The sequence below is a fragment of the Pelobates fuscus genome, chromosome 12 (genome assembly GCF_036172605.1).
Source record: "Pelobates fuscus isolate aPelFus1 chromosome 12, aPelFus1.pri, whole genome shotgun sequence".
In the NCBI taxonomy this organism is placed as follows: domain Eukaryota; kingdom Metazoa; phylum Chordata; class Amphibia; order Anura; family Pelobatidae; genus Pelobates; species Pelobates fuscus.
In genome coordinates, this window is record NC_086328.1 from 613,364 (window position 1) to 635,580 (window position 22,217).

Sequence of the window (22,217 nt, forward strand, 5' to 3'; positions counted from 1 at the left end):
TACGCAGATGTGTAACGTGTGCTAAGAATAATGCAAGACAAGGACCAGTAAAGCCACCAGGAGTTCAGTTTATGGGGGGACTCCCCATGTCCGATCTACAAATAGACTTTACAGTGATGCCTAAATCGGGTGGACATCGTTACCTGCTGGTAATTGTGTGCACCTATTCAGGCTGGGTAGAAGCATGTCCTACTCGTACAGAGAAAGCAGGAGAAGTTGTGAGATTCCTGCTACGAGAAATAATACCCCGATATGGACTACCCTGTTCTATAGGATCGGACAATGGTCCAGCTTTTGTTCACCAGTGCCTACAACAACTGACTCATATGCTTGGTATAAAGTGGAGGCTTCATACTGCATATAGACCCCAGAGTTCTGGTAAGGTAGAGAGAATGAATAGAACTATAAAGAACCAGTTGGCTAAAATGTGTCAGGAAACCCAACTTAAGTGGAACGTTCTCTTACCCATAGCTTTATTGCGAATCCGCAGTACCCCTACCAGAAGGATGGGCCTCTCTCCTTTTGAAATCATGTATGGGCGACCACCTCCCGTACTTGGTAACTTAAGGGGGGACTTGAGTCAGTTGGGAGAAGGAATTACCCGGCAGCAGGTTGTAGAGTTGGGTAAGACTATGGAGGAGGTACAGAAATGGGTACAAGATAGATTACCTGTGAATATTTATCCCCCTGTTCATAGTTATCATCCAGGAGACCAAGTGTGGATTAAAGAGTGGAATAATGTACCGTTAGGGCCCAAGTGGAGAGGTCCTTATGTTGTTCTTTTGTCTACCCCTACAGCAATAAAAGTAGCAGAAGTGACTCCGTGGATACATCACTCCAGGGTTAAACCAGCAGCAGTCGATTCTTGGCAAGTTACAGCAGATCCAGAGAATCCCTGCAAGATCCGGTTAAAACGCACTACTCAGTCGGAGTAACGAGGAATTATTGTGGATTACAAATTTTATTGTTACAGGTGTGAGTGAGAAGGCCATAATAAAGCCTGTCCGCTTACCATCACATAGTGTATAAGCCAGGAAAGTCTCGAAGGGACACCTGTGAAGACGAGCAGAACTCCATTCCCTGCAGCCCCTCACATCCTGGAAGCTGAGGCGCCATCGCACGGACGAAGACTGAGGATGACGGCGAAAGATGTGCTTTTGATTGTGTTTATTTACATGTGTTTTTATATTCAGGAAGGTAGAGGTACCGACACTCCTAGCTGTGAGGTATGCATTAAGACTACGAGAACAGGTAACCATATTTCCCAAACCCTAATTTGGCATTCACAATACGAGTGTAAAGGAGATGTATCGAGATGTAGATACTTAAATATAGATTATAGTGTGTGCCATTTAGGAGTAGGAGAACCTAAGTGCTTCAGTCCGGAGTATCAGCCTCGTACAATTTGGTTGACTCTCAGGAATGGAGATCCTCAGGGGACCCTAATTAATAAAACGGTGTTAGAATCCGTACATTCTTCGGGTGTTCTGCTATTTGATGCGTGTAAAGCGATATCGAGTGGTAGAAAGCCGTGGAATGTATGTGGGGATCTTAGATGGGAGAGGACGTATGGGTCGAATGATAAATATATTTGTCCCAGTAGTAAAAATAAATATGTAAGTCCTAGATGCCCAAATAAAGACTATAACTTTTGCCCATATTGGTCTTGTGTGGGGTGGGCAACTTGGGGACAGACAGTAGACAAAGACATGATAGTGACTAAGTTGCCGACTAGCCCTTATTGTAAGTCTATGGAATGCAACCCAGTCCATATACTTATTAATAACCCCGACAAGTTCCTAGATAAGTATGGCAATTTATTTGGGTTTCAAATATACGGGACGGGTTTAGATCCTGGGACATTATTGTTTATAGGAATAGAGACTGATACGGTATCCTCCCAGACTCATCAAGTATACCATTCCTTTTACGAAGAGATGAGTATAGATAATAAGATCCCCCATAATGCTAAAAACCTGTTCATTGATCTAGCTGAAAGTATTGCCGGTAGTCTTAATGTTACCAACTGCTATGTGTGTGGAGGTACTAACATGGGAGACCAATGGCCTTAGGAAGCAAAGGAGGTAATGTCCGGTTCTGAGGCAGTTCAACAATTAATATCTTCACAAGCCGATTATCAGATGAGTGTTAGAGGTAAATCTGAGTGGAGATTAAAGACCTCCATCATAGGTTATGTTTGCATAGCAAGGAAAGGAATAATGTATAATACTTCTGTAGGAGAATTAACTTGTCTAGGGCAAAAAGCTTATGATGATGATACAAAGAATACAACTTGGTGGTCGGCTTCAAATGTCTCAGAACCATCTAACCCGTTTGCTAGATATGCCAATTTAAAGGATGTGTGGTTTGATTTATCCATCACATCTACCTGGAGAGCCCCAGCAAATTTGTACTGGATCTGTGGTAAGAAAGCCTATTCGGAGCTGCCACAGGACTGGGAAGGGGCATGTGTGTTGGGTATGCTCAAACCATCCTTCTTCTTGTTACCGATTGAAACAGGTGAGACTTTAGGTGTTAAAGTGTATGATGTGAATCATAGGAAGAAAAGGGGACCCATAGAGATAGGCGCCTGGGAAGATGATGAATGGCCTCCCCAGCGTATTATAGATTACTATGGGCCAGCCACGTGGGCTGAGGATGGTACCTTTGGTTATAGAACCCCTATTTATATGCTCAACCGTATTATAAGATTACAGGCGGTGGTTGAGATTATCACAAATGAGACATCACAAGCGCTCAATCTTCTAGCGAAGCATAACACCAGGATGAGGACAGCAGTCTACCAAAATAGATTAGCCTTGGATTACCTTTTGGCAGTAGAGGGAGGTGTATGTGGGAAGTTTAACCTAAGCAATTGCTGTCTTCAAATAGATGACGAAGGGCAAGCAATAGCTGAGCTTACTAGCCATATGGTTAAACTAGCGCATGTGCCTACTCAGGTATGGAAAGGGTACAATCCAAGTAGTTGGTTTGGTAGCTGGTATGAGTGGTTTGGAGGGCTTAAGGCAGTGGTAGGTGGAGTCCTACTGATTTTACTGTTGTGTCTACTCCTACCGTGTCTTATACCCTTAGTAGTTAGGTCTGTGCAAAGCCTGATAGGAAGTATAGCAGAGAGGAAGGCTGCTGCACAGATAATGGCGATATATAAGTATAAGGCTCTAGATCAGGGAGAACCAATGCAAGAAGATGAATGTTGAAGATTCACATCATAAGATAAGTCTGGTCTGGTTCATGGTAACCTGAGGTATATGCAAACCAAGGTTAAGTGATGCCTCAAGTAATTGTGAAATATCAGAGGCATCAAAGGGGGGAATGTGATGTAATTCCAGTAAAATACAAGTTTAGCAGGCTAAGATTGCCACAAGGCATATGTATGTATATGTGTTTGTAGTATCAGTTAGTTAATAACACGTAGCTAAGATACTGTCATCACTGTACTGACCAGGTGCAGGAATGTAAGAACTGGAATTACGCGTCCCTCTCCTTTGTATCAGATGAGCCACGTGGTTAGACCGGATGGATGAGTTTAGACTCTATTCATTAAATAGGTTAAGGGTATGTGTGGGTGTAGTTAATTGTGGGAGGAGCTACAGTGCTATATAAGGAATGTACTCTATGTATTCAGTACTCAGACTTTGCTGTATTTTGGTGACGCTAGTCCCTCTGAGTCCCGATCGGTGATCCAATAAAGAATCTCTTCCTTCCTGAAGAAACCTGTGTCCATCTCTCTGTGCTTGGCTTCCGTCAGTTTCTCCGGTATCAGTACAGATCCTCTATACCCCAATATCAGTACCCCCCCATTGCTGTAATTACCCATCATGCACTGCGTGCTGTATAAAGAAGCCATTATAATATAATACAGTGTTATTAATATATAAGGAGGTACAGATCCTCTATACCCCCCATATCAGTACCCCCCATTGCTGTAACTACCCATCATGCACTGCGTGCTGTATAAAGAAGCCATTATAATATAATACAGTGTTATTAATATATAAGGAGGTACAGATCCTCTATACCCCCCATATCAGTACCCCCCCATTGCTGTAATTACCCATCATGCACTGCGTGCAGTATAAAGAAGCCATTATAATATAATACAGTGTTATTAATATAAGGAGATACAGATCCTCTATACCCCCATATCAGTACCCCCATTGCTGTAATTACCCATCATGCACTGCGTGCTGTATAAAGAAGCCATTATAATATAATACAGTGTTATTAATATATAAGGAGGTACAGATCCTCTATACCCCCCATATCAGTACCCCCCATTGCTGTAATTACCCATCATGCACTGCGTGCTGTATAAAGAAGCCATTATAATATAATACAGTGTTATTAATATATAAGGAGGTACAGATCCTCTATACCCCCCATATCAGTACCCCCCCATTGCTGTAATTACCCATCATGCACTGCGTGCTGTATAAAGAAGCCATTATAATATAATACAGTGTTATTAATATATAAGGAGATACAGATCCTCTATACCCCCATATCAGTACCCCCCATTGCTGTAATTACCCATCATGCACTGCGTGCTGTATAAAGAAGCCATTATAATATAATACAGTGTTATTAATATATAAGGAGATACAGATCCTCTATACCCCCATATCAGTACCCCCCATTGCTGTAATTACCCATCATGCACTGCATGCTGTATAAAGAAGCCATTATAATATAATACAGTGTTATTAATATATAAGGAGGTACAGATCCTCTATACCCCCCATATCAGTAATCCCCATTGCTGTAATTACCCATCATGCACTGCGTGCTGTATAAAGAAGCCATTATAATATAATACAGTGTTATTAATATATAAGGAGGTACAGATCCTCTATACCCCCCATATCAGTACCCCCCCATTGCTGTAATTACCCATCATGCACTGCGCGCTGTATAAAGAAGCCATTATAATATAATACAGTGTTATTAATATATAAGGAGGTACAGATCCTCTATACTCCCCATTGCTGTAATTACCCATCATGCACTGCGTGCTGTATAAAGAAGCCATTATAATATAATACAGTGTTATTAATATATAAGGAGGTACAGATCCTCTATACCCCCCATATCAGTACTCCCCATTGCTGTAATTACCCATCATGCACTGCGTGCTGTATAAAGAAGCCATTATAATATAATACAGTGTTATTAATATATAAGGAGGTACAGATCCTCTATACCCCCATATCAGTACCCCCCCATTGCTGTAATTACCCATCATGCACTGCGCGCTGTATAAAGAAGCCATTATAATATAATACAGTGTTATTAATATATAAGGAGGTACAGATCCTCTATACCCCCCATATCAGTACTCCCCATTGCTGTAATTACCCATCATGCACTGCGTGCTGTATAAAGAAGCCATTATAATATAATACAGATCCTCTATACCCCCATATCAGTACCCCCCATTGCTGTAATTACCCATCATGCACTGCGTGCTGTATAAAGAAGCCATTATAATATAATACAGTGTTATTAATATATAAGGAGGTACAGATCCTCTATACCCCCATATCAGTACCCCCCATTGCTGTAATTACCCATCATGCACTGCGTGCTGTATAAAGAAGCCATTATAATATAATACAGTGTTATTAATATATAAGGAGGTACAGATCCTCTATACCCCCCATATCAGTACCCCCCATTGCTGTAATTACCCATCATGCACTGCGTGCTGTATAAAGAAGCCATTATAATATAATACAGTGTTATTAATATATAAGGAGGTACAGATCCTCTATACCCCCCATATCAGTACCCCCCATTGCTGTAATTACCCATCATGCACTGCGTGCTGTATAAAGAAGCCATTATAATATAATACAGTGTTATTAATATATAAGGAGGTACAGATCCTCTATACCCCCCATATCAGTACCCCCCCATTGCTGTAATTACCCATCATGCACTGCGTGCAGTATAAAGAAGCCATTATAATATAATACAGTGTTATTAATATATAAGGAGGTACAGATCCTCTATACCCCCCATATCAGTACCCCCCATTGCTGTAATTACCCATCATGCACTGCGTGCTGTATAAAGAAGCCATTATAATATAATACAGTGTTATTAATATATAAGGAGGTACAGATCCTCTATACCCCAATATCAGTACCCCCCCATTGCTGTAATTACCCATCATGCACTGCGTGCTGTATAAAGAAGCCATTATAATATAATACAGTGTTATTAATATATAAGGAGGTACAGATCCTCTATACCCCCCATATCAGTACCCCCCATTGCTGTAACTACCCATCATGCACTGCGTGCTGTATAAAGAAGCCATTATAATATAATACAGTGTTATTAATATATAAGGAGGTACAGATCCTCTATACCCCCCATATCAGTACCCCCCCATTGCTGTAATTACCCATCATGCACTGCGTGCAGTATAAAGAAGCCATTATAATATAATACAGTGTTATTAATATAAGGAGATACAGATCCTCTATACCCCCATATCAGTACCCCCATTGCTGTAATTACCCATCATGCACTGCGTGCTGTATAAAGAAGCCATTATAATATAATACAGTGTTATTAATATATAAGGAGGTACAGATCCTCTATACCCCCCATATCAGTACCCCCCATTGCTGTAATTACCCATCATGCACTGCGCGCTGTATAAAGAAGCCATTATAATATAATACAGTGTTATTAATATATAAGGAGGTACAGATCCTCTATACCCCCATAGCTGTACCCCCCATTGCTGTAATTACCCATCATGCACTGCGTGCTGTATAAAGAAGCCATTATAATATAATACAGTGTTATTAATATATAAGGAGGTACAGATCCTCTATACCCCCCATATCAGTACCCCCCATATCTGTAATTACCCATCATGCACTGCGTGCTGTATAAAGAAGCCATTATAATATAATACAGTGTTATTAATATATAAGGAGGTACAGATCCTCTATACCCCCCATATCAGTACCCCCCATTGCTGTAATTACCCATCATGCACTGCGTGCTGTATAAAGAAGCCATTATAATATAATACAGTGTTATTAATATATAAGGAGGTACAGATCCTCTATACCCCCATATCAGTACCCCCCATTGCTGTAATTACCCATCATGCACTGCGTGCTGTATAAAGAAGCCATTATAATATAATACAGTGTTATTAATATCTAAGGAGGTACAGATCCTCTATACCCCCATATCAGTACCCCCCATTGCTGTAATTACCCATCATGCACTGCGTGCTGTATAAAGAAGCCATTATAATATAATACAGTGTTATTAATATATAAGGAGATACAGATCCTCTATACCCCCCATATCAGTACCCCCCATTGCTGTAATTACCCATCATGCACTGCGTGCTGTATAAAGAAGCCATTATAATATAATACAGTGTTATTAATATATAAGGAGATACAGATCCTCTATACCCCCATATCAGTACCCCCCATAGCTGTAATTACCCATCATGCACTGCGTGCTGTATAAAGAAGCCATTATAATATAATACAGTGTTATTAATATACAAGGAGGTACAGATCCTCTATACCCCCATATCAGTACCCCCCATTGCTGTAATTACCCATCATGCACTGCGTGCTGTATAAAGAAGCCATTATAATATAATACAGTGTTATTAATATATAAGGAGGTACAGATCCTCTATACCCCCATATCAGTACCCCCCATTGCTGTAATTACCCATCATGCACTGCGTGCTGTATAAAGAAGCCATTATAATATAATACAGTGTTATTAATATATAAGGAGGTACAGATCCTCTATACCCCCATATCAGTAATCCCCATTGCTGTAATTACCCATCATGCACTGCGTGCTGTATAAAGAAGCCATTATAATATAATACAGTGTTATTAATATATAAGGAGGTACAGATCCTCTATACCCCCATATCAGTACCCCCCATTGCTGTAATTACCCATCATGCACTGCGTGCTGTATAAAGAAGCCATTATAATATAATACAGTGTTATTAATATATAAGGAGGTACAGATCCTCTATACCCCCATATCAGTACCCCCCATTGCTGTAACTACCCATCATGCACTGCGTGCTGTATAAAGAAGCCATTATAATATAATACAGTGTTATTAATATATAAGGAGGTACAGATCCTCTATACCCCCATATCAGTACCCCCCATTGCTGTAATTACCCATCATGCACTGCGTGCTGTATAAAGAAGCCATTATAATATAATACAGTGTTATTAATATATAAGGAGGTACAGATCCTCTATACCCCCATATCAGTACCCCCCATTGCTGTAATTACCCATCATGCACTGCGTGCTGTATAAAGAAGCCATTATAATATAATACAGTGTTATTAATATATAAGGAGGTACAGATCCTCTATACCCCCATATCAGTAATCCCCATTGCTGTAATTACCCATCATGCACTGCGTGCTGTATAAAGAAGCCATTATAATATAATACAGTGTTATTAATATATAAGGAGATACAGATCCTCTATACCCCCCATATCAGTAATCCCCATTGCTGTAATTACCCATCATGCACTGCGTGCTGTATAAAGAAGCCATTATAATATAATACAGTGTTATTAATATATAAGGAGGTACAGATCCTCTATACCCCCATATCAGTACCCCCCATTGCTGTAATTACCCATCATGCACTGCGCGCTGTATAAAGAAGCCATTATAATATAATACAGTGTTATTAATATATAAGGAGGTACAGATCCTCTATACCCCCATATCAGTACCCCCCATTGCTGTAATTACCCATCATGCACTGCGTGCTGTATAAAGAAGCCATTATAATATAATACAGTGTTATTAATATATAAGGAGGTACAGATCCTCTATACCCCCATATCAGTACCCCCTATTGCTGTAATTACCCATCATGCACTGCGTGCTGTATAAAGCAGCCATTATAATATAATACAGTGTTATTAATATATAAGGAGGTACAGATCCTCTATACCCCAATATCAGTACCCCCCCATTGCTGTAATTACCCATCATGCACTGCGTGCTGTATAAAGAAGCCATTATAATATAATACAGTGTTATTAATATATAAGGAGGTACAGATCCTCTATACCCCCATATCAGTACCCCCCATTGCTGTAATTACCCATCATGCACTGCGCGCTGTATAAAGAAGCCATTATAATATAATACAGTGTTATTAATATATAAGGAGGTACAGATCCTCTATACCCCCATATCAGTACCCCCCATTGCTGTAATTACCCATCATGCACTGCGTGCTGTATAAAGAAGCCATTATAATATAATACAGTGTTATTAATATATAAGGAGGTACAGATCCTCTATACCCCCATATCAGTACCCCCCATTGCTGTAATTACCCATCATGCACTGCGTGCTGTATAAAGCAGCCATTATAATATAATACAGTGTTATTAATATATAAGGAGGTACAGATCCTCTATACCCCAATATCAGTACCCCCCCATTGCTGTAATTACCCATCATGCACTGCGTGCTGTATAAAGAAGCCATTATAATATAATACAGTGTTATTAATATATAAGGAGGTACAGATCCTCTATACCCCCATATCAGTACCCCCCATTGCTGTAATTACCCATCATGCACTGCGTGCTGTATAAAGAAGCCATTATAATATAATACAGTGTTATTAATATATAAGGAGGTACAGATCCTCTATACCCCCATATCAGTACCCCCCATTGCTGTAATTACCCATCATGCACTGCGTGCTGTATAAAGAAGCCATTATAATATAATACAGTGTTATTAATATATAAGGAGGTACAGATCCTCTATACCCCCCATATCAGTACCCCCCATTGCTGTAATTACCCATCATGCACTGCGTGCTGTATAAAGAAGCCATTATAATATAATACAGTGTTATTAATATATAAGGAGGTACAGATCCTCTATACCCCCATAGCTGTAATTACCCATCATGCACTGCGTGCTGTATAAAGCAGCCATTATAATATAATACAGTGTTATTAATATATAAGGAGGTACAGATCCTCTATACCCCAATATCAGTACCCCCCATTGCTGTAATTACCCATCATGCACTGCGTGCTGTATAAAGAAGCCATTATAATATAATACAGTGTTATTAATATATAAGGAGGTACAGATCCTCTATACCCCCATATCAGTACCCCCCATTGCTGTAATTACCCATCATGCACTGCGTGCTGTATAAAGAAGCCATTATAATATAATACAGTGTTATTAATATATAAGGAGGTACAGATCCTCTATACCCCCATATCAGTACCCCCCATTGCTGTAATTACCCATCATGCACTGCGTGCTGTATAAAGAAGCCATTATAATATAATACAGTGTTATTAATATATAAGGAGGTACAGATCCTCTATACCCCCATATCAGTACCCCCCATTGCTGTAATTACCCATCATGCACTGCGTGCTGTATAAAGAAGCCATTATAATATAATACAGTGTTATTAATATATAAGGAGGTACAGATCCTCTATACCCCCATATCAGTACCCCCCATTGCTGTAATTACCCATCATGCACTGCGCGCTGTATAAAGAAGCCATTATAATATAATACAGTGTTATTAATATATAAGGAGGTACAGATCCTCTATACCCCCATATCAGTACCCCCCATTGCTGTAATTACCCATCATGCACTGCGTGCTGTATAAAGAAGCCATTATAATATAATACAGTGTTATTAATATATAAGGAGGTACAGATCCTCTATACCCCCATATCAGTAATCCCCATTGCTGTAATTACCCATCATGCACTGCGTGCTGTATAAAGAAGCCATTATAATATAATACAGTGTTATTAATATATAAGGAGGTACAGATCCTCTATACCCCCATATCAGTACCCCCCATTGCTGTAATTACCCATCATGCACTGCGTGCTGTATAAAGAAGCCATTATAATATAATACAGTGTTATTAATATATAAGGAGGTACAGATCCTCTATACCCCCATATCAGTACCCCCCATTGCTGTAACTACCCATCATGCACTGCGTGCTGTATAAAGAAGCCATTATAATATAATACAGTGTTATTAATATATAAGGAGGTACAGATCCTCTATACCCCCATATCAGTACCCCCCATTGCTGTAATTACCCATCATGCACTGCGTGCTGTATAAAGAAGCCATTATAATATAATACAGTGTTATTAATATATAAGGAGGTACAGATCCTCTATACCCCCATATCAGTACCCCCCATTGCTGTAATTACCCATCATGCACTGCGTGCTGTATAAAGAAGCCATTATAATATAATACAGTGTTATTAATATATAAGGAGGTACAGATCCTCTATACCCCCATATCAGTAATCCCCATTGCTGTAATTACCCATCATGCACTGCGTGCTGTATAAAGAAGCCATTATAATATAATACAGTGTTATTAATATATAAGGAGATACAGATCCTCTATACCCCCCATATCAGTAATCCCCATTGCTGTAATTACCCATCATGCACTGCGTGCTGTATAAAGAAGCCATTATAATATAATACAGTGTTATTAATATATAAGGAGGTACAGATCCTCTATACCCCCATATCAGTACCCCCCATTGCTGTAACTACCCATCATGCACTGCGTGCTGTATAAAGAAGCCATTATAATATAATACAGTGTTATTAATATATAAGGAGGTACAGATCCTCTATACCCCGATATCAGTACTCCCCATTGCTGTAATTACCCATCATGCACTGCGTGCTGTATAAAGAAGCCATTATAATATAATACAGTGTTATTAATATATAAGGAGGTACAGATCCTCTATACCCCGATATCAGTACTCCCCATTGCTGTAATTACCCATCATGCACTGCGTGCTGTATAAAGAAGCCATTATAATATAATACAGTGTTATTAATATATAAGGAGGTACAGATCCTCTATACCCCCATATCAGTACCCCCCATTGCTGTAATTACCCATCATGCACTGCGTGCTGTATAAAGAAGCCATTATAATATAATACAGTGTTATTAATATATAAGGAGGTACAGATCCTCTATACCCCCATATCAGTAATCCCCATTGCTGTAATTACCCATCATGCACTGCGTGCTGTATAAAGAAGCCATTATAATATAATACAGTGTTATTAATATATAAGGAGGTACAGATCCTCTATACCCCCATATCAGTACCCCCCATTGCTGTAATTACCCATCATGCACTGCGTGCTGTATAAAGAAGCCATTATAATATAATACAGTGTTATTAATATATAAGGAGGTACAGATCCTCTATACCCCCATATCAGTACCCCCCATTGCTGTAATTACCCATCATGCACTGCGTGCTGTATAAAGAAGCCATTATAATATAATACAGTGTTATTAATATATAAGGAGGTACAGATCCTCTATACCCCCATATCAGTACCCCCCATTGCTGTAATTACCCATCATGCACTGCGTGCTGTATAAAGAAGCCATTATAATATAATACAGTGTTATTAATATAATAATGTCATTGTTGAGGGGATAATAAAGTTGTTATTATTATATTAATATATTTTGTAGTTAGTACTGTGTTACGTAGTTGGCGGCCTGTGATGTCATCATTAGGCGCCGGAAGTTGTTGTTGTGCTGAGGTGGTGCAGCCGGTGATATGGCGGTGAGTCTGAAATCTTATAATCCGCGTCTCCCTCTTATACCGCGTGCACAGCTCCGTGTGCCTCCCTCTTATACCGCGGGTACAGCGCCGTGCCTCCCTCATATACCGCGGGTACAGCGCCGTGTCTCCCTCTTATACCGCGTGCACAGCTCCGTGTGCCTCCCTCTTATACCGCGGGTACAGCGCCGTGCCTCCCTCATATACCGCGGGTACAGCGCCGTGTCTCCCTCATATACCGCGGGTACAGCGCCGTGTCTCCCTCTTATACCGCGGGTACAGCGCCGTGCCTCCCTCATATACCGCGGGTACAGCGCCGTGTCTCCCTCTTATACCGCGGGTACAGCGCCGTGTCTCCCTCATATACCGCGGGTACAGCGCCGTGTCTCCCTCTTATACCGCGGGTACAGCGCCGTGCCTCCCTCATATACCGCGGGTACAGCGCCGTGTCTCCCTCATATACCGCGGGTATAGCGCCGTGTCTCCTTCTTATACCGCGGGTACAGCGCCGTGCGCCTCTCTTATACCGCGGGTACAGCGCCATGCGCCTCTCTCATACCGCGGGTACAGCGCCGTGTCTCCCTCTTATACCGCGGGTACAGCGCCGTGTCTCCCTCTTATACCGCGGGTACAGCGCCGTGCCTCCCTCTTATACCGCGGGTACAGCGCCGTGCCTCCCTCATATACCGCGGGTACAGCGCCGTGTCTCCCTCTTATACCGCGGGTACAGCGCCGTGCGCCTCTCTTATCCCGCGGGTACAGCGCCGTGCGCCTCTCTTATACCGCGGGTACAGCGCCGTGCGCCTCTCTTATAGCTATACGTAGCTAACACGATATGTCAGTTCCCCCACGTTCCAGCTATACGTAGCTAACACGATATGTCAGTTCCCCCACGTTCCAGCTATACGTAGCTAACACGATATGTCAGTTCCTCCACGTTCCAGCTATACGTAGCTAACACGATATGTCAGTTCCTCCACGTTCCAGCTATACGTAGCTAACACGATATGTCAGTTCCCCCACGTTCCAGCTATACGTAGCTAACACGATATGTCAGTTCCTCCACGTTCCAGCTATACGTAGCTGACACGATATGTCAGTTCCTCCACGTTCCAGCTATACGTAGCTGACACGATATGTCAGTTCCTCCACGTTCCAGCTATACGTAGCTAACACGATATGTCAGTTCCCCCACGTTCCAGCTATACGTAGCTAACACGATATGTCAGTTCCTCCACGTTCCAGCTATACGTAGCTAACACGATATGTCAGTTCCTCCACGTTCCAGCTATACGTAGCTAACACGATATGTCAGTTCCTCCACGTTCCAGCTATACGTAGCTAACACGATATGTCAGTTCCTCCACGTTCCAGCTATACGTAGCTAACACGATATGTCAGTTCCCCCACGTTCCAGCTATACGTAGCTAACACGATATGTCAGTTCCCCCACGTTCCAGCTATACGTAGCTAACACGATATGTCAGTTCCCCCACGTTCCAGCTATACGTAGCTAACACGATATGTCAGTTCCCCCACGTTCCAGCTATACGTAGCTAACACGATATGTCAGTTCCCCCACGTTCCAGCTATACGTAGCTAACACGATATGTCAGTTCCCCCACGTTCCAGCTATACGTAGCTAACACGATATGTCAGTTCCCCCACGTTCCAGCTATACGTAGCTAACACGATATGTCAGTTCCCCCACGTTCCAGCTATACGTAGCTAACACGATATGTCAGTTCCTCCACGTTCCAGCTATACGTAGCTGACACGATATGTCAGTTCCTCCACGTTCCAGCTATACGTAGCTGACACGATATGTCAGTTCCTCCACGTTCCAGCTATACGTAGCTGACACGATATGTCAGTTCCTCCACGTTCCAGCTATACGTAGATGACACGATATGTAAGTTCCCCCACGTTCCAGCTATACGTAGCTAACACGATATGTCAGTTCCCCCACGTTCCAGCTATACGTAGCTAACACGATATGTCAGTTCCTCCACGTTCTAGCTATACGTAGCTGACACGATATGTCAGTTCCTCCACGTTCCAGCTATACGTAGATGACACGATATGTAAGTTCCTCCACGTTCCAGCTATACGTAGATGACACGATATGTAAGTTCCCCCACGTTCCAGCTATACGTAGCTAACACGATATGTCAGTTCCTCCACGTTCTAGCTATACGTAGCTGACACGATATGTCAGTTCCTCCACGTTCCAGCTATACGTAGATGACACGATATGTAAGTTCCCCCACGTTCCAGCTATACAAAGCTGGTATATGTGGACACTGGGCAGCTATACATATAGCATGCAGACAGTGGGCCAGTGCTAAGATGATACATCCTACAATAAACAAAGTGTTCCCACAAGCAGTGTATTTTTGGATAAATTTAGCTAAAAACTGTTGTGACCCTTTTCTTTCCTTCTCAGCCTAAAGGAAAAGCAGCCACTAAGGGAAAGAAGCAGATCTATGAAGAAAACAAGGAGACCCTGACGTTTTACCTGCGCATAATTCTCGGAGCCACTGTAAGAACGTTATTATGTTATGTTCCCTGGAGTAACAATAACCAGTCAAAGAAATTTGAATTCGATCTGTGTGTGCTTCTGCCAGTCAATGATAATTACCCTGTGCAGTTAATATGCGTGAGAGCAGTGTTGGGCAAAAGGTAGACACCCAAGGAGTTGTAGAAATCCAACTGCTATAATTCTTTGCCAGCTATTAGAATAGCACACCTTCATGGAAACAGAACCCTGAGGTACACCACTAACCACTTTTGTCCAGCTTTAAAATTTACTATTAAGGACAACTCGTTGTACTCTATCCTTAAGCCAATGTTCTACCCAAGAACAAGAATGTTCATCTAGACCAATTTCTTTTAGTTTGAAGACTAACGTATTGTGAGGAACCGTATCAAATGCCTTGGCAAAATCCAAGTAGATCACATCCACTGCAACACCCTGATCTATACTTCTACCTACTTCTTCGTAGAATGCAATTAGGTTAGTTTGACATGACCTATATTTTATAAAGCCATGCTGACTATTGCTAAAAACAGTTATTCCTAATGAAGTCCTGAATATTATCCCTTAATAGCCCTTCAAATATTTTCCCAGTCACAGAAGTTAAGCTCGCAGGTCTATAATTTCCAGGCAAGGATCTTGAACCCTTTTAAAATATAGGAACCACATCTGCCTTCCTCCAATCCTCCGGTACAACACCTGAAATAAAAGAATCTTGAAAGATTAAATACAGAGGTTCACTTATTTCTCCACTTAGCTCCTTAAATACTTGTGGGTGAATGCTGTCAGTCCCCAGAGCTTTATTTAGATTCATTTTCTTTAACTCCTTTAGGACACATGACGTGTGACCTGTCATGATTCCCTTTTATTCTAGAAGTTTGGTCCTTAAGGGGTTAACTGCTTTAGCACCTTGTCTCGAGTCATCCAATCACAAGTTATCTGCAAGTTATTTTGCAGCAATCATTTGCCATAGGATTCTCAATATTTACTGAATAAAAATAATTATTTAAAATGTCTGCCTTTTCCTGGTCTTCATTAACAGACCCATCCCTGTTTCCAGTGCACTACACTTATTTAAATTTTATTTAGAATTGATGTACTTGGGGAAAAAAAAAATTGGAGTTGGGTTTTGCATTCTTTGGCTATCAATTTCTCATTTTCTACAATAGCTAATCAGGACAGAGCCTGAATCCCTCGTGGACAGACCCTCCGTAGACCGAGCATGAATCCCACACGGACAGACCCTCCGTAGACCGAGCATGAATCTCACACGGACAGACCCTCCGTAGACAGAGCCTGAATCCCACACTGTCAGACCCTCCGTAGACAGAGCCTGAATCCCACACTGTCAGACCCTTCGTAGACAGAGCCTGAATCCCACACAGTCAGACCCTCCGGAGACAGAGCCTGAATCCCACACGGTCAGACCCTCCGTAGACCAAGCCTGAATCCCACACTGTCAGCCTCCGTAGACAGAGCCTGAATCCCACACGGTCAGACCCTCCGTACACAGAGCCTGAATCCCACACGGACAGACCCTCCGTAGACCAAGCCTGAATCCCACACTGTCAGACCCTCCGTACACAGAGCCTGAATCCCACACAGACAGACCCTCCGTAGACCAAGCCTGAATCCCACACTGTCAGACCCTCCGTAGACAGAGCCTGAATCCCACACGGTCAGACCCTCCGGAGACAGAGCCTGAATCCCACACGGTCAGACCCTCCGGAGACAGAGCCTGAATCCCACACAGTCAGACCCTCCGGAGACAGAGCCTGAATCCCACACGGTCAGACCCTCCGTACACAGAGCCTGAATCCCACACGGTCAGACCCTCCGTACACAGAGCCTGAATCCCACGCGGACAGACCCGCCGTAGACAGGGCCTGAATCCCACGCGGTCAGACCCTCTGTAGACAGAGCCTGAATCCCAAGCGGTCAGACCCACCGTAGACAGAGCCTGAATCCCACGCGGTCAGACCCACCATAGACAGAGACTGAATCCCACGCGGACAGACCCTCCGTAGACAGAGCCTGAATCCCACGCGGACAGACCCTCCGTAGACAGAGCCTGAATCCCACGCGGACAGACCCGTTTACAGAGGAGCTCCTCCTTTTTTTTTTTTTTACTTTTGTCGATCTCGGGCTTTAATATAAATTAAAGTAGTCCCTACTTTGTCTTCTGGTATCTTTATGAAATGTTGAAGTAACAGATCTGCATTTTGAAAGATGATCTGTTTAAAGGCTCTGGTAATTAGAGATTTTTCCATGGATGCCATTGGTTAACCAGGGCTCCGTTTCTCTCATGTAGTAGAATCCAGTCTAAATGTGCTAGGGAGAGGGAATGGCAGTCTTTGAAATATTGCTACATTGCTTTTATTAAACGATGATCTGAAGCATGCACCACACTGTTAAAATGTCTTCACAGGCGCTGAATGGAGCCGTGAACCTGGGCTTGTTTTACATCTCCTCCACCTTCTGGACTTGGGTAAGGAGATCAGTCATTAAACGTGCGAGTGTTATATTTATGATTACCCTTGTGAGTGTTTGCTTGGCTGGTGTTGCTGTAATGTGCATGGGTTCCCGCTCTGTGTTGGGTAACTGTCATTTTGTGAAGTTGGTTTCCAGGAAGGGCAGTGAGAATTCCAGGTATAGCACTGTCTTTTTAACATTGGGTTAATCTTTATAATCGTTCACTCTGTTGGTAGGTCGTGGAGACACTAAAATGCCTGGAGTATGTATACTGTATGTGTGCTGCACTCATGCTGGATGCCTGCATATATCCATCTAATGCAGGGGATGTCTGAGTCTGTTATTCATTGTGTTAATGTCTTCATGCTCAGAGCCTCTAGTAAAACGTATGTTTTTATTTTTCTGCCCAGGCATCCTTGGTGTTCAGTGCAATAGTGTATGCTGCAGCTTATCGCTCAATGCGTGGCATGGCCCAGGCATCGTTTTCTGAAGATGGAAGCCTGCTAGATGGAGGAATAGACTTGAACATGGAGCAAGGAATGGCAGAGTGAGTGTACGCTCAAAAAGGTGAACAGCAGCAATGTGTGTTGTTATGCACCCGCTAATCCTATTCTCCACTCTGGGTTATAGATGGGTATATAGCGAAGGGGAGCCAGGAAACAATGGATTATGTGAATGACTGCCAGCCACAATGCCCAAGGGTGCTATCTCTTGGCCACAAGGCAGTGTCCCTAGAGCATGGCAACCACCTTCTAACAGCCAGTGCTATGGGATACCCCTCACATACACAAGTTAATTTCTGCTCCCCTAATATATTAGCCAACAGTCACAAATAAGTTAAGCTTCCACTTTTAGGTAGAGCAAAGTACAATTCTGGTGGTATAATCTGATCGGCTCTACTTTCAGGTCCTAATGTGTTAATGTGGAACAATTGAAGGTCAATAAAACGCGCCTTGCTAATTTGTAATAACTGAAGTGGACATAGAAGCTGGAGAAACCTGTATGTGTGAAAACAGGTTTGTTTGTTTTTGTGTGTGTTTTAAACATTGTACACACAAACTCAGGAAATATAAGGGGGTGACATGAAAGCTCTACTTCACAGGCCTTAACTTGTCAATATAAAATAATTCAGTGGGGTTGCAGTGTCTGAAGCAATGAGGAGCAGAGCCTTGAGTTCACTTTCATGTGTCCTTAGATGTTACACAGAATGACTCCCACCACCTGAACTGCTTCAATTGAGATGTGCTGGTTCTTGGAAGCACCCTATCTCCATTCAGGATTACACAGGGATATCTATTCAATCAGAACTGTCCAGTACTGGGCATTGTCCTCCACGTGTGCACCAAACTTGGGGATGTCCGGTGTGCACATGCCCCCATCTGAATACACCATTTGGTTTGTGGGGAGGACCCCTGTTATAGGGTTCACCCCCTGTGCCTCCAGATACCAGGATGTAAACTGGAAATCTTTCTGTAACGCTGCATGGACATGTGTGATAAGAGATGACATTTAGCAGAAATCTTTATTGTGGGTCATCTCCACCCAATCATTATGAAATACACAGTTAATACACAAAGAGGAAACTGCAGAAATGGGGGGAATCCTGTTTAATCCAATGAGTAAGGATAGTTTTTGGCCTGTAGCCAGTAGAGCCCTGAGAGATCTTTGACATTCAACCCTATGACTAAATTCCAAAGAGTGGCGATACGGACTAAAATCGTCCGTGGATACTTCCACTAACTTGCACAGCCGATCACTATACCAAGTGTTATGACCTGGGTTTGGAGTCCCTTTATCCACCAGCATTCGCATTAAAGCAGATCTTGGATAGTTACAGCAAGGAAAGAGACAACCAGCTTATATCTTGGTACAAACAGCCACAACCTTTATTATCAAACCGTAACTGCCAGGCAGATATCTCAGCATGGGGGGGGGGGGGGGGGGGGGCTCTGCATCTTGTGTCATGTGACACATTAAGGTCTCTTTCCTTAGTGAGTGTGAAATCAAACTTTAAAACGTCTCTGCCAAAGGAGTGTATGGTGTTCCACAAAAGGGATACTTTAGGACAGTGTCATCAACAGTGAAACACATCCACCTCACTCTGGTTACATGTACCGCATTTACTGTCTGGGGACAATCCTGCTGTAAAATGTAATAGGCGAGTAAAGTAGGCCCTATTTAATATTCTGAATGACTGCTCCCAATAAGAGGCAGAGGGGACAGGTGTTAGTGGTCTGTGTGGCCAGTATGTTGGCCATTGAGGTAAGGTACGTAAAAACCTGGATCCAAGCTGCCAGGACCCTCCGCTGAGAGGTATAGACATTAACCAGTCTGAAAATATGGTATTTAGTAGCTGTAGAATGAGAGGCTGTTTGTATGATGAAAGGTAGAAGTGTCCAATCGTTTGGTAAAATTGGAAGATGTAAGAGAGGGGAGGACTCCTCAAATAAGAGAACAGTTTTATGTAATATAAAGGATAGAAATTATGGAATTGGACTTATGAACAAAGAGCAATATATGTATATGATCGGGAAGTATCTGAGTCTATAAAGTCTTGAATTTGAGCAAAATGTAGGTCTTTGCGAGTGTAAAATATGTAATGAGGGTCCCATTCTGAAAAGACATTGAAGAGATGCCGTAGAATTGACCTTGAATTGTTTGTGCTTTACACCAAGCTTTACAGGTGGTAATCAATAATAGGTTGACCTCGTCTAACTCCGGCCACTAGGGAGATGTTCTAGGATTCTAATAAATGTTTTTGGTAGTACGTTAGAAAGTGTTTTAGGGTAATATATAATGTTTAGATATTCTCTATGTTTTAGGGTAATATATAATGTTTAGATATTCTCTATGTTTTAGGGTAATATATAATGTTTAGATATTCTCTATGTTTTAGGGTAATATATAATGTTTAGATATTCTCTATGTTTTAGGGTAATATATAATGTTTAGATATTCTCTATGTTTTAGGGTAATGTATAATGTATAGATATTCTCCATGTTTTAGGGTAATGTATAATGTATAGATATTCTCCATGTTTTAGGGTAATATATAATGTTTAGATATTCTCCATGTTTTAGGCACGTGTTAATTTTTTTTGTGATGGAATTTCGGTTAATACTTCTGGATAATATTTTATAGAAAGGGGCAAAGTTTTAGGGTAATGGATAATATTTTATGGTTTTAGTGCAATGGGTAATGCCTTACGGTCATTTAAAGTGTCCCCTCCAACTCGCCTTTCTCAAATTGTATCCTTTTCTCTCTTAATCTTTCAGAATCTGTTCTTTTTTTTCTTCATTTATGATCTATTTCCCTTTTAAAACATGACAACATAGGGACCAGTTTTTTTTTTTTTTTTTTTTCCTACTCTTGACAATTGTGACCGATGGGTGGAGCTTTAGGCAAGCTTAATGTCCTTTGTCAATTTAACAATAAGTATGTAAGACAATGTTTTAGTTTTTTCACTCCATTTCAGACACATTAAAGATGTTGTTTTGCTGACTGCTATCGTGCAGGTCCTGAGCTGCTTTTCGATGTACGTCTGGTACTTCTGGCTGCTGGTAAGACTGACGTGTGGCTTGAAATAATCCTTGTTGCTCTACATTAAAGAGCTTTCAGGGTCTGATGCATGTATATGCTCTATCCATAGCACAGCTAAAGCCCAGACTTCCTTCTGCATTAATTGGGGTTATGTTTAAAACCGGGGGAACCCGCAGTGACATTGCATCGGTGACTCCACCCCTTTTAGAACAGACACGTTTTGTACCTGACCCCCCAGAATATTCCAAATAGTTTATTGAATGAAGTAAAGTGCAGCCGATATTGTTAGAAGACATGTCGTTGTACTACGCTCACTCTGTGTCCCTCTTCTCTTCAGGCTCCAGGACGCGCTCTGTACTTGCTTTGGGTTAATGTTCTTGGCCCGTGGTTCACCTCTGACTCCTCGGAAGCTGCCCCTCAGGAGCAGAATGAGAAGCGGCAAAGACGACAAGAGCGGAGACAGATGAAGCGTTTTTGAGGCCCCAGCCCTATTTTTACCATTTCACATGTGAAACAGACTGACTCCTGCTGTACGCTGTGAGACTTGTTCACGGTGAAGCTGCTCTTCGAGTACTCAGAATGTAAATCCAAGCCTGGATTTGTTCGGACATATGGGCTATATCTTCTTCAATGTTAAATAAAATAAAGGAGATGAAAGACAATTTCTTACAGTCCGCCATTTCTATGTAATACGAGCTGCATTAAATCCCACTGCTCACTCTGTTACTGTGTCTCCTTAATCTTAGTGTGCTGATATTGTACTGTCTAATCCCTTTGCTAATTCTTTGTTTTTGTTCCAGCGTGTCTTTCTGTGTATGGAAACAGGGCACGGTGAAGTAGTTATAGTGCCTGGAGTCCCCTGGCACTGTCCCTCCATTCATTGTTAAACCATTCCATCTCATTGAAGTGGTTATAGTGCCTGGAGTCCCCTGGCTCTGTCCCTCCATTCAGTGTTAAACCATTCCA

At 41.9% G+C, this 22,217-nt stretch overlaps 1 protein-coding gene across 1 annotated transcript; it reads left to right on the top strand.

Annotated features, from left to right (window-relative positions):
* The first annotated feature begins 12,650 nt into the window (after positions 1-12,650).
* On the top strand, positions 12,651-21,977 carry TMEM208 (transmembrane protein 208). The gene is made up of 6 exons (XM_063438865.1): positions 12,651-12,705; positions 15,149-15,244; positions 17,667-17,726; positions 18,121-18,257; positions 21,187-21,271; positions 21,589-21,977. The coding sequence occupies exons 1-6, from the start codon at positions 12,700-12,702 to the stop codon at positions 21,727-21,729; spliced, it is 525 nt and encodes a 174-aa protein (XP_063294935.1). The 5' UTR covers positions 12,651-12,699; the 3' UTR covers positions 21,730-21,977.
* Positions 21,978-22,217: the final 240 nt, after the last annotated feature.